Below are 13,722 nucleotides of genomic sequence, written 5' to 3'. Positions count from 1 at the left end.
TGGGACTTGGAACTTAGGACAGAAATATGTATTTCCTTTCAACGAATGTTCCAGATCTGGAGGTCCTTTTCCTTTCTCTCCATGACAACGGACTGCTGCTGCGTGTCCGCTAGCTCATATCTTTTAAGCCGAAACACTCAATTCTGTGCCTTCAAGAAAAGGTGGCAATGAGTGAGAGTTGCGGCTTTTCGAAATACCCTGGGCTAGGAATAGAGCATTTATGAAAAGGGGTGTGTGGAGCCCGGGGGCAGCGCCATCGACAGGCACACGCACACGCACACGCACACTCACATGCCAAGAGCATCCCAAGGCCAGACGCTCTACCTGCACCAGCAGCCCCTGAACGCTTAGCACCCCCCACCCCCTGCCCAAGCAGCAAGAGCCCTTGCGAGACTGGTGAGTGGGAGTGAGTGAAAGCCAAGTCCTGGGCTCACAGCACAGTCTGTGTGGCTTCACGAGGGTCGTGCGGTCTACCCGCGACACTGCCAGAACCCGGAACCAGACCTTCAGACAAGGACTCAGGGTTCATCGGGACTTTATAAATGGGGTCCAGGCTCGCTCACACGGCTTTCTTTGAAAAACAGCATACGGGATGGGCACCCGGTTGGCGCCGTCACTGGGGTATGTGACTCTTGCTCCTGGGGACGTTGAGTTTGAGCCCATGATGGGCATACAGACTACTTAAAAAAATAAAAACAGCCTGTGTTTTAATGGCTGACCTAGTGGCAGTAATACGCTGGACAAAGTGACCGTGTTCACTTCGCTTCTTGTCCCTTTAAAAGGTCCGTGTGTGTGTGTGTGTTTCTGGGCCCACGATCCTTGGGATGGTAGTACACGGCTTTATTTTATAAATAACTAAATGAAACATATGGGGGTGCAAACTCAAATTCTCTCACACATAGCAGCGTGCAAGAAAAAGCTTGTGGACAACGTATTTACACAGCAGCCCTTGCACGGATGAGGTGGGAACAAATCTGTGAGGCCTGGTCATTGTCCGGGAGCCCCAGGAGGCTGGGTTCAAGGCTGTGGTCGCTTGTATCGGAGACCCAGCCAGAGACCCGGTTTGCTGGCCTCGCGTTCACCACCACCACCTGCCCTGTCCAGGGTTGGGACAGCTGTCTCCTTGGGGTCACATGGCTCTGAGTTCATAGTGACGCTCCTCACAGGGGCTGGGGCGGTACATTTTTAAGGCAGGGGTGTGGCCCAAGGGAAGCTATGGGGAGAGATTTCCACAAAATCTGTGCTGCCTCCTGCTTTGTTCACCGTGGCTGGAGCCTCGGTCCCACTCCTGTCCCGCAAGCTGTTCTGCCTCTCTGGGTGTAGGAAAGGAGGTAATGAGGCGACTGGGGATCCCTGGGGACAGGTAACCATGGGTTTCTGCAGCAAGCGTATTACTCAGCTCCTGCAAAGGTACCAGTCTGCCTGTTGACTCCAAATCTGAGCCACTCCGGGGGACGGGGGCTGACACGCCCTATGCTTTCCCAAGGGGGCCTGGGCCTCCTGGGGTTTTGTCTCCTTGCAATATCATTTCCCAGTCCAGTCCCAGTCCTGCTGTGAAGCAGGCCCGGATAACCCCAGCCCAGGGGCTCTTCACCCTGGCTGCACAACAGAATCTTCTGTTGGGGGGGGGTTGCTTTAAGACAGAAGCGGACATCCGAGGCCTGCCCCCCGAAGATTCTGGGTTCTGGCCTGGTCATGGGACCTGTCCCGGGATGCCTCCACCATGCAGCCAGGGTTGAGACCTTCTGCTGTTGTTGGAAGCCGTCCCAACAAGTTGGAAGCAGCTTCTCTGATGTCTCGAGGGGCACTTGTCTCATTCTGTCTGATGCTACAGTTACTCATGAATCAATCATTCTCTTTAGCTCTATCCTAAGGTCCCCAAGAGCAGGGACCACATCCAGTTCATCTTTCCATCATGCCCAGAGTCTTGCCCATCCGTCTCCCCTGAGTTCTAGAATGTTTTCTTTCCCTCCACTGACTCACTAGCAGACGATCTACTGTCGTCTTGGGAAGCTGGGCTGGAGAAGAGATAGTCAAGTGGGGAGTCTTCCTGGGCCTTCCTGGTTTAGAATAAGTCAGAACAGGTTCCCATGAGACCGCCACATGCACCTTGTAAGGCTAGTGTTTTTTAAAAAGCCCCCAGAGCTGATCTCTCCTGTTGCAAACGACTGTCTCATCAGCATGACGGGAGATCACCAGAGATGGAACGATGTCATCCTGTGTGTCAAATATGATGACCAAGTGTGCAATTAAAAAAAAGAAGAAGAAGAAGAGCGAGGGGATTCCCAAGGCATCCATTTTTCTTATTTTCCCTTGATGCAAACTTTCTAGAGGAAAGGAACCTTAATCTTTTCAAGTTCACCCAAGGCAGCACCCAACCGTTCAGAATTGAATGACACCGTTGCTCAGGAGAAAAAAGCCAGCCTGATTCACTTGCACCCTGCTCGGGTCCCCGCTCTGTCAGGGGCAGTCAGCCACCCATTCAACAAGCGTTTCTCCATCCCCTGTTCTGGGCCAGGCTCGGGCTCTGTTCTGGGAACCCAAGCCCTGACCAGACCCAGGCCGGCCAGTAAGTGGGCTCACAGCGCAGCAGGCAGAGGGGTCAACAAACAAATACCCGATAAGGCAATGGGCTTTCTTTAGGCCACGTCCAAGGAAGTGAGGTTGGGGGTTCTGGTTCGCACACCAAGTGTGCACCAAGTACAGGAGACGGGCCCTGCCCTCATGAGGCTACAGCTTAGTGTGTGAATGCCGAAACCGGTGTAAACGCAAATTCACACCACGGACCCACTGACCACGGACCCCAGAGGTTACTGAGGGCTGTTGCAGGCCTCTCCACCTAGACCAAGCGTCCCCGCCTTTCTGCCCGCTGCAGAGCTCCCACCACGAGTACTGGAGCACTGCCCGCCCCCCCCCCATTCTGGCTCCCGGGAGTGAAGGGCTGGGCGCAGGCCGGACTCCGGGGTGGGAAGCACTCCCACCCACCCGGGAAATCTGCACGAGGGATGAGCCAGCAGCATCCCAGCGGCCCTGCTCCGCGCTCCCGGCCTGGCGGCTGCAAGGCTCTACCGGGCGGGCGCCCCGAGTGCCTGCCTGCCGGACGAATGCCAACAGGGCCACCCTCCCGGCTCGGCACAAAGGGTGCCGCGGCGCGTCCAGCTCCGGGGTTCGCGGAGGAAGCCGCCCGAGGGGAGGGGGACACGCCCAGAGGCCCGGCCCGAGGGCAAGCGTGAGTCAGGGCAGCCTGGCGCTGCGGCCCCGCCGAGGTGCACCTGCCGGGCGCGGCGGGGCGGCGCGCGGGAGGGGGGGGGGTCTGGAGCAGGCCGGTCAAGCGGGATGCGGCCGCGGGGGCAGGACGGCCGGGAGGAGGGCGGCCCGGAGCCGCGAGCCCCGGGAGCAAGCGAGCGCGCGCGGCGGGTCCCGGCGGCACTCACCGACCCTCGGCGCCAGGGCGGCGGCGGCCGGCGCGCTGCCCTCTCGCGGGGTCCCCTGCCTCGGGCCCGGCTGCGCTCGGCCTCTCGGCGGCGGCGACACCGACGACCCGTGCTGACAGCGGCTGGGCAGCCGGGCGGGGAGGGGGCGCCTGCAAACAGGAGCCGGCGCTGACCCGGCGGCGCAGGCTCCTGCAGGGGGCGCGCCGGCCGGCTCGCGCGTGCGCAGTGGGCCAGCCCTGCGGGTGCCCGGCCCGCCCGACGCCCCGCCCCGGCCCGCCCCGCCCCAACCGCGCCTGCGCAGTGCCCCCGCGCCGCCGCACGGCCGGCAGGGGGCGCCGGACCCCAGGGCGGGGGGGGCGCTGCGTCCACCTGCCCTTTGGAGCGGCTGGAGCAGTCGCCTGCCCCCGCCGTTCCCTCCAGCACTGTACTTATTTGGGCGCGGTTCCCTGTGTCGCGAGGGAGGGCGACTGGCCCCCTCGGACCTGGTGCGGACTGCCGGGGGGCGGGGAGGATGGAGGGTGGAGGATGCGGAACTTTCTAGAAAACGGCCAGGCGGTTTGGAAAGCTCAGCATCCTGCGGTGTGTCCAGGGTCACGGGGCGGAGTTCAGAAGGGCCGGAGGGCCTGGGGGCCATGAGGCCAGGTGGGGGCCACCTGAGCTGGGAGGTCGTGGGTTAGGGTTTCTAAAATCAGAAACAGACGGAGACGAGCCTTGCGGGGCCCCTGAGCGGACAGAGCCGGTCTGGTCCTGGGGCAGAGCTTAGGGTCGTCCTGTTTCGCAGGGCTAGCCTGACCGGGGTCGCTTCTTGCTGGTGCCGCTGCGAACGGTGAAACGCGAACCGCGGGCGCGGGTTGGCGGGAGGCGAGCGCCGAGAGGGGCCGCTTTGTACCGACCGCGCGCCGCGGTCCGGGCTGCCTGCCGCGCCCCGACGTCCCCCGCCCCGCGCGCGGGCCTGGTCTGCCAGCCGTGGTTTGGCGTGTGCACAGTCCGTGTGCACAGTCCGTGTGCCCTGACGAGGCTCAGTGACTCATTGCTTTCTCGGGGGCTAGTGGGGAGCTCTGCCTCGGCCGGGGCCACCTCAGACGCGAGGGATACAGGTCGGGGCGGCACCTGCAGCGGAGAGGGGCCTGAAGCTGGGCTGCGGCCACCATGGGAGGGGCAGAGTCACCTGCTGCGGAGAGGTCACGAGACCAGGCAGGGATCAGCTGGGACCGGAGGGTCCCGAGGCCGGGTTGGGGTCACCTGGGGGGCGGTGAGGTCGCGTTGCAGGGGCGGGGCGGGACTGGGCGAGGGGCCTGGGCTGGAGTCTCCTGGGCGGCGGCGGCGCGGGGCCAACAGTCGCCGCGGGCCGGCCCCCTCGGGTCCCCAGCGCCCGGACTGAGCGACGCCAGGGGTCTACGGCTCGGGATCGTCCCCGGCACAGGCGCACCTGCCGCTGGCTGCGTCAGCGCTTCCCGGGGCTCACTTGGGGCGGCCGCACCTGCTGCGCCCCGCACACCTCCGCGACCAGGACGCGGCTGATCCAACCGTAAAGTAATGACCCGAGTAGGGAAGCTTCGGTCCCTGCCACCCCAAGACTCCGGATTAGCGATAGAGGGTCTCCCTGTTACCGTTTGAAGCGGTGCTGTTTACTTGGGCTTTTGTGGCCTCTCTTCCCTCCGTCTCCTTCACCAGAAGGTGGGCTCCATGAGGAAAGGGACTTGTCTAGCTCACCGCGACATCTCAGGGTCCTGGAGTGCCTGGCAGAGAGGAGGCACCCGGTAAATATTTGTTGAATGAGGGGTCAGATGTCCTGGCTTCGCTCTGGACCCGGCTGTTGGACTAGCGCCGGCGTGTCATTTCACAGCTCTGAGCCGCCATCTCCTGTCCCTCAAATCAGGATGCTAATAGACTAGTAACAGTACCAAACTCAGAAGGATTTTGTTTTCGGGTCAAATGGGAAAACGAGTAAACGCTTATCCGGATGCCTGACACATAAGCACTAAGGAAGTGGTAGTCGCCGGTGAGCCTAGCGGAGGCTTACCAGCCTGGTCTTCACGGAGCAGACAGCCGTGAAGCAAATAAAGCCCCCAAACCCAACAACGGAAAACCCAACTGAAAACAGTTACAGTCGAGGTGGAGGAGTGGATTATTAATGTGTGGCGAGCATCTTAAAACACCGTCTCTCCCCATCGTCGCTCACAGCCCTCACCCCCTCCCTCCCAGCCCAGGTGTCCGCAGGGAAACTCTATGAACCTCGCTGACCAGCGTTTTCCTCACTCTTTCCTCTTTCAAGAACCAGTCTTTGCCATCTCCAACTCATACTGGTTCCACCTTGCAATTTCCCTCCAGCCCTTTCTAAACCTGGAAGGGTTCTGCGTGACCCAATCCAGGAACAGAGCGGGGCTGGGTCGGGCTTCCCTCAGATGGAAGGTGAAGGTGGGGATTAGGAGGAAGGACCGCCTGACCAAGAGAGACGCCTGCAGAGTGGTGAATGAACCTTTGTTTTTGACCCTGTTAGGGTGCCTGTGTGGTAATTATGATTAGTCACCGCAATCATGAACCTAGAGGGTACAAGGCCACTGGCGAAGGAAGACGTTCTGTGGGAGCATTCTAGGCTCCACACACCTGATCACAAATGACAGCCCACAAGGGGTGAGCCCTTCGGACGGATCCTCAACAGTCACTCTTTTGCTCAAGGCTCACTAAACCTAGACGGTGTAGCTGGTATTCTTCCAAGTGGAGGCCCAGTTAAGGGGGATAATTTATCCAAAGTCCCATAGTAGACGTGGGCCTGGAGCCCAGGTGTTCCGATGTCCGGGCTCCTGGACTCCTGACAGTCTCTGCAAGGTAAATTACTCACAGTCACGTAGTGTGAAAACAGGCCAGGTCATTCATTACAGGGGGTACTCCTTGGGGTTCCCATGGCTCAGACATTTCTCAAGATTGATGGCAAAAATTAAGGTGATGCTCAAGGAAAACATAGGGCTGTACAAAAGGCAGTAAACCTTGTCATTGCAGAAGTTGGCTGACATCTTTAGATATACACTTGTACACACCCTATGCTTTTTAAAAATGGAACCAATATGTCAGCTCCCATTTCTTTTGCAAGGACACAAATACTATCTCCCTTTCCATCTGTATCTGTCTGTGCTTATAGATCTGTACGTTCTTGTACAGCAGTGCCCACGTTGGTGGTATTCAGTGGAGAATTTCAGAAGACAGCTTCTCTGATTGTTTCCATAGGAACGATGTTATAATTGGAGGCTTCGTCCTAGACCAAGGGCTGTACACATACTCCTTCGTTCAGCAATGGAGAGGCATTAATATTGTAGTAGTTAAAACTGCTTATGGACTCTGGCCACACAGCCTCGAACCGAATCCCAGCCCTTAATGCCTCACGTAACCTCTTTGTGCCTTGGTTCCCTTGCCTAAAGCAGGGAGCACATACTACTCACTTCATGGGATTGCCGTGAAGATTCAAAGCTTGGAAACATATGGAATGCTTCAAAAATGCTCAGCACTTAGCAAGGGGCCAGTTCCTAGTTTTGGGGAGGTTTTGAGTAAAGCCTTCTGTAATAATTTGTATATAGGTTTTGTATAAGAGATGTTATTTGTGTGTGTTTGAAAGTAAAAATGCCCATTTTATTTCAGTAACAATTTAGGAATAGGATCATTGAATTGTATGGAAGTGTGTGTTTAGCTTTATAATAAAACGTAAGAAACACACGGCTGCACCATTTTGCATTGCCCCATTGGTTTATAAGAGTTCCAGTCGCTCTGTAACTTTGCCATCACTGAAAAAATATTTTTTTCCCGGCCATTCGAGTAGTTGGTCGTGGTATTTTATTGTGGTTTGAATTTGCTTTTCCCAGTGACATAATGCTGAACATCTTTTCCTGGGCTTATTTGCCATACATACATCCTCTTTGGGGCAGCATCTTTAGAAATTGGGTGTTAATTTTCTTACTGTTGAGTTTTGAGAGTTTTATATATTCTGGTTAGAGCTCCTTTGTCAGGTAAGCAATTTGCAAATATTTTTCCCTGGTCTCTGCCTTGCTTTCCCACCCTGTTAATCTTTTGCAGAGAAAAAGATTCTAATTTTAATGAAGCCCGACTTACCGATTTTTCTTTTATGCTTTTCGTGTCGTATCTCAGGAATCTTTGCTTAATCCAAGGTCTCAGGGATGTTCTCCCTGTAGTTTTTTAAATTTTATTTTATTCCTAGAAGTTTCAGAGTTTGAGGTTTTGCACTTAGGTCTCTGCTATATTTTGAGCTGATTTTGTATAATGGATTGAGGTATTGATCAAAGGGGATTTTTTTCCCCTTACATGATACCATTTGTCCCACCACCCTCTGTTAAAAAGATAATTCCTTTTTCCATTGAATTGCACCTTTGTCAAAAATTGACCGTATTTGTGAACCTCTCTTTTTTAACTCTTTTGTTCCACTGGTCTGCGTGTGATTTTAGTCTGGGCTTTGGCACACTCTTTCTGTAAAGGGCTGGAGGGCAAATGTTTAAGGCTTTGCATGCCAAGAGGCAAATTTCAGGGTATCATACACATCCTTGTTATATGAGACATTAATTTATATTAATTTAAATTAATATTAATTTGAATTTAAAATTTAAATTAATAATTATATTTAAATAAAATAAAATAAATTAATAATAAATAATAATAATAATATAATAATAAATAATAATAAAATAATAATAAAAAAATAAAATTTAAATTAATAATTATATTATTAATTTGAATTTTAAATTCAAATTAATATTACTGTCTTAAATAAATATTTTTTCCAAAAATTTATTTAAGACAGTAATATAATAATTGAATATAACTTTCTCTTTGCAACATAGATCTACTCATGAGAACAACGGAGTTCTTTTTTTACGGGTTAATGTATTGCTTTGCCAGGGTTCAAAGATAGTACTCCCTACCGCCATAATCTATTGTAAATGCTTGTCTGTCACTGTGGACCAGTCATAAGATTTTGTGTATCTCACCGTGACTGTGACTTCAGTTGACTGTCTTCGTGGCTTGAAAGGCATTGATCGAACCCCATTAGACTCCTCTCCATAACTTGCCTTGTTGCCTGTCATTGCATTATAGATTAGTCCCAGCCGGCTGAAGGTGAGATGGAGGGTCCTTAGTCACATAGTTACACCGATTTTAGAAAATAATGAAAATTTCCGGGGCACCTGGGTGGCTCAGTGGGTTGGGCCTCTTGCCTTCAGCTCAGGTCAGGATCACAGGATCCTGGGATTGAGCCCCGCATCAGGCTTTCTGCTCAGCGGGGAGCCTGCTTCCTCCTCTTTCTCTCTGCCTGTCTCTGCCTGCTTGTGATCTCTCTCTCTCTGTCAAATAAATAAATAAAATCTTAAAAAAATAATGAAAATTTCCTTTCACGTACACTGAGGTCTGGAAAACACTGCTGGAGCTGTCGTCTGAGCTTGGAAGATGTTGCTTGTTTTGTCATCAAAGCAATCATACGACAGAAGAAGGCTCACCCAACAGGCACTGTAGGGGCTAAATTCAGAGCTATTCTGTGCTCGGTCGCTGTGGTTGAGGGCAGTCCTCCCAGCCACGGGTTTGCAGGCTGGGCTGCCGTGGGCTGAGTTTGCCTACGGGCCATAGATGTCCTGCCTAGGCTTCAGCTAATTCTATATTGTCTTAGTTAGTGTAACGTTAATGAGGCAGGAGGTATCCCCCAGTTCTGTTCCTCTTTCAATATGATTTTGGCTATTTTAGTCCCTTTGCCATTCCGTGGGAATTTTAAAGTCACCTTGTTGATGTCTGTCATTGATACCGTAGAGATTTTGACTGGGATTGCACTGAATCTAAAAATCAGTTTGGGGGAACTGAAGTCTTTGTACAGACGTCTACAGTCCATGAGTATGGTATATCTTCCCATTTACTTCATTTTAAAAAAACTTTCATTAACGTTCTTTCGTCTAGATTCTGGACGTATTTTGTTGGATGTACTTCTAAGTATTTCATTTTATCGATATTATTACAAATGATACCTTGAAAAAAACTTTGGATTTCCGCTTGTTCCTTGCTAGTATATAGAAATACAACTGACTTTTGTATATTGACCTCATCTCCTGGGACCTTGCTGAACTCACCTATCAGTTGTAGAATTTTTTTTATAGATTTCTTGGGAAAATCATGACATTTGAGAGTAGAGACACTTTTCTTCTTACATTATTATTATTATTATTATTATCATTATATGCCTTCCTTGTAATGTTTTTGTCTGGCTTTGGTATCAAGGTAATGCTGACCTCATGATATGAGTTGGGAAGTAGCTTACTTCTTCTACTTCGTGGAAGAGATTGTGTAGAATTTGTATCATTTCTTCCTTAGATGTTTGTTAGAATTTGCCAATAAGGGGCGCCTGGATGGCTCAGTGGGTTAAAGCCTCTGCCTTCAGTTCAGGTCATGATTCCGGGGTCCTGGGATCGAGTCCCACATCGGGCTCTCTGCTGAGCAGGGAGCCTGCTTCCTCCTCTCTCTGCCTGCCTCTCTGCCTACTTGTGGTCTCTGTCTGTCAAATAAATAAATAAAATCTTAAAAAAAAAAAAAGAATTTGCCAATAAAAACCATCTGAGTCATGGTTTCTGTCTTGGGATGCTTTTAAATATGAATATAATTTCTTTAGCAGATAAAGGACTTTCAGGCCACCTATTTCCTCTTGAGTGAGTTTGGGTAGTTTATGTCTTTCTGGGAATTGGTTTCACCTAGGTAGTTGAACAAAGAGAAATCAGTACTGTTACTGATAATATTCAGTTAATTTGAAATGTTTTCTTTATCCTGCACTAAGTTCCCATGAATACTTTGGTGTATATATAGATTCTTCTTTTTTTAGTGAGCTGTTGCTGTCCTAGTATGATATTCTCTTAATTAATGAAGTTATATAACAACATATTTAATAATGTGGATAGTTTCTGGTTGTTATCTGTCCCTTTCAGAATTTTCTTGCCCGATTTCATACTATTGTGCTTCCTGTGGATTTCTGAATCAGTTTTTTAGAAATCTTGTTGAAATCTTTATTGGTGCTATGTAAAATTTGTAGATTTATTTAGGAGAATTAAAATCTTCATACTGACTCTTTCTTTGCAGTGATAGGTCTCCCCAGGGACACCTTGATGGCTGGTTGGTTAAGTGTACATCTCTTGATTTTGGCTCAGGTCATGATTCAGGGGTGTTAGGTCAAGCCCCATGTTGGGCTGAGTGTGGGAGCCTCCTTAAGATTCTCCCTCTGCCTCTGCCCCTCCACCCCTCTACGCCTCCACTGCTTGCTCTAAGTTTTTAATACTTGTTTATTTATTTGGAAGGGAGAGAGAGAGTGCGCACACGTGTGTGCACAGGTGAATGCGGGGGAGGCAGGGGGGAGACCTGCATGGCTCTGCATATGTATACGTAATATCAGTACGTTATAAGCAAGTCTTTTTCTAAGGTTAAAAAAAGAGAGAGATCCAGGAATACATGGTGGATTTTATCAAATGCCTTGTTGGAATTTATTGACACAATAATACGTTTTGAATCTTTTCACCGATAAATACGGTGAATTACACCAACAGATCTCATGATAGTGAAAACAGTGAATCATTCCGGTATTTCTGGGACGGATTTCCCGTTTGTTCATGGTGTTTTATTCCTCTCATGGACCTCATCAAGGGCTTTTATGTCTTTTCTTCAGTGAGAATGAGTTGTAGTTTTTTTGTTTAGGTGGTGGATTGGTTGGTTTTAAATGCTTTCCTTCTCAGAGTTTGGGATCGCTGTTACGGTAACAGGTTTTTAAGTACCGGACGTTTTCTGGCTTTACGTTTATGGATCAGTTCGAGTAGCATCAGAACAAACTGTTCCTTGCAGTTGAAAACGACTCACCCATTTGAGTTATCACTGCTTGTCCTTCTCTGCAGGCTCTTGGACAACTTTCTCGATTTCATCACAGTTTATTTGCAGAAATATTTAGGTTTTTAACAGTCTCTTCCTGGGGGTGCCTGGGTGGCTCCGTGGGTTAAGCCTCTGCCTTCAGCTCAGGTCAGGATCTCAGGGTTCTGGGATGGAGCCCCCTGTATTAAATGTGATGCCCAGGCCCCTCGCCGGGTGAGTCGGCAGTGCCCCCATGAGAGCAGACAGAGTTTCCTTCCCTGTTGTGTTGATGCTGGAATGGTTAGCAAGTGTGTGTGGGAAGATGCTTGAAATGCATTTGTGCGGTTTGCCTTGGCCTCTTGCCATGAGAGCAGCCTGCCATGAGAGATGTGCAGAGCAGACCTGCATGCGTCCCCGCCAGCCGCGCTAACAACCCCGGACCGGGCGCCGGACACACACGAATTTACTTCTGGAGGCTGGACGTGCGAGACCGAGGTGCCGGCAAGGTCAGATCTTCCGGCCAGTTCAGTCCCTCCGCTGGGCTTGCAGGTGGCTGCCCCGGGCTCGTGCTCACCTGGTCTTCCCTCTGCGCCTGGCGGCCCTGGCCCACATCTCCTCTCACCGTTAAGGGCACAGTCAGGCCACACTCACGGCCTCGTTTTGCCTTCGTCGCCTTTGGAAAGGCCCTGCCTCTCAGAACAGTCACAGGCTGAGATCCTAGGGATGAGGACCTCGACACCGCGGTTGGTGGGGGGCACAATTCAGCCCATAACCAGACCTAAAGGCCGGTCCAGCCAAACCCAGGAGGCGGCAGGCCACGAGCAGGAAGTCAATGTCTGCGGTTGGGGTTGTCAGATAACAAGCCTGCCCCCAAGGTTGACTAATATAATCGTGTCTTGTAGTCACTCTTTTTTTATGGAGGTGAAATTCACATCACACAATGAGGCTCTTTAAAGTGTACCTTCCGGGGCGCCTGGAGGCCCCGTCTGTTAGGTGTGGCACTCTTGGTTTCGGCTCTGGTCATGATCCCGGGGTCCTGGGATCGAGCCCTGCGTCAGGCTCCCTGCTCGGTGGGGAGTCTGCTTCCCCCTCTCCCTCTGCCACTCTCCCTGCTCATGCTCTCTCTCTCTCTCTCTCAAATTAATAAATCTTACAAAAACTCATGGAGCACACCTCCAGCGACGTTTAGTGCTCGCAGCACTGTTTCTTCAGTTCCCTGTGGCCAGCGTTGGAGAGCCTTCTCCCTGAGGAATATGCATCCCTCTATTCTTTCACCGACGGGAAAACATCTTCATGGAAGTGAAAATCGCATCGTGGTGGGAGCTAGAGGTCAAAACGTGTGACCCCGGGAAGCGGAGCGTGAAGGGGAAGGAACTCGCGGCTCGGCTGGCCTGCCCTTCCTCACAGGCCCGACCCTACACTTGCTGTGGACCCGGAACGCCTGGAGTTGTGTGTCCGCACCTACGGAGAGCTCAGCACCTGCCGGCCCAACTCTTGGGTCTGGTGACTCGGCGGCAGAACGAACCCAAACAAAACAAAAAAACATAAAAAAAAAAACACAAAAAAGCAAAAACCCCAACTCCCTGCCTTCGTGGGGCGTGCATTCTAGAGGGAAATCAGACCAACAGCGTGTTCAGCGGTGTAAATGGGCTATGACGAAGAACGAACACGGAAGACTGGTGGCATTTCCGAAATTTTACACAGGGCGGAAGAAAGGCTCCGTGGGGGTGATGCCTGAGAGGGGCAAGCGTGGGCCACGAACTGAGGCCAGTTCTGTCCCCTCTGGGTCACGGCCAGGTCTGCCGCAGGCAGAAGTGGGAAAGGAGAGGAGCCGGGGAGGGCTTCGCACGTCCTCATGCCCCAGCCGGGAAGGGGGGTTGGGGGCCGTGGAGTCACGTGGGTTGGGGGCTGGGGCAGGACCAGCCCTGTGCCCACTGGAGAACCCTGGTGCAGGCTGCAGACACACAGACAGACAGAGGTCATCCCAGTGTTCTGCATTGCAACCCCAAAGAGCCAGCGAGGTCACCCCTGGGTGTATCAGCCCAGCCGGGGCACAGGGGTATGGAGAAGTGTGCAGGGGAGGGGCGGCCAGCAGCAAAGTAGGGACAGCACTCTGGAAGCTCCTGGAGGACCGATATCTGCCCGGTTTGCTTCCCAGCCGCTGCCGATCCCTCCTCTCCACCTGAGAATGTGCAGGAATTTAAAACTTCTTCTTTGGAAGAATTTTACCTTGAAGGTGGGTAAGGCGCTCGGTGGGGCGGTGGGCATCTCCTGGGGCGGGACTGAATGTCGAAGTCAGGTTGGGTTCTAATAACGGAGGAAAGAAAAAAATCAGAACGGGGCCCCTTTCTGCAAGTGGGGCCGGTTCCTGTTGGAACTCTGCGAACTGTCCTCGGGGAAGCCTCGGCACCGGGCCACTTAA

The 13,722-nt window shown here is 52.0% G+C and overlaps 2 protein-coding genes across 2 annotated transcripts in view; one reads left to right on the top strand and one right to left on the bottom strand.

Moving 5' to 3' along the window:
• The window catches only part of LOC111156022 (ATP binding cassette subfamily A member 3), a 38,118-nt gene extending 34,628 nt beyond the window's left edge, over positions 1-3,490 (bottom strand). The window contains exon 1 of the mRNA XM_022516568.1: positions 3,435-3,490. The gene's annotated coding sequence lies outside the window, so the exon portion shown is untranslated. The remainder of the gene's footprint in view (positions 1-3,434) is intronic.
• The window catches only part of LOC111156282 (ATP-binding cassette sub-family A member 17-like), a 69,546-nt gene continuing 59,160 nt past the window's right edge, over positions 3,337-13,722 (top strand). The window contains 2 exon segments of the mRNA XM_022517060.1: positions 3,337-3,543; positions 13,459-13,536. Coding sequence (XP_022372768.1) covers positions 3,337-3,543; positions 13,459-13,536 — 285 coding nt within the window.

The sequence above is a fragment of the Enhydra lutris genome, unplaced genomic scaffold (assembly GCF_002288905.1).
Source record: "Enhydra lutris kenyoni isolate GAN:26980312 unplaced genomic scaffold, ASM228890v2 scaffoldscaffold45, whole genome shotgun sequence".
NCBI classification, from domain to species: Eukaryota; Metazoa; Chordata; class Mammalia; order Carnivora; family Mustelidae; genus Enhydra; species Enhydra lutris.
The sequence above is the reverse complement of the archived record's forward strand: the minus strand, read 5'-3'. Positions and strand labels throughout refer to the sequence as shown.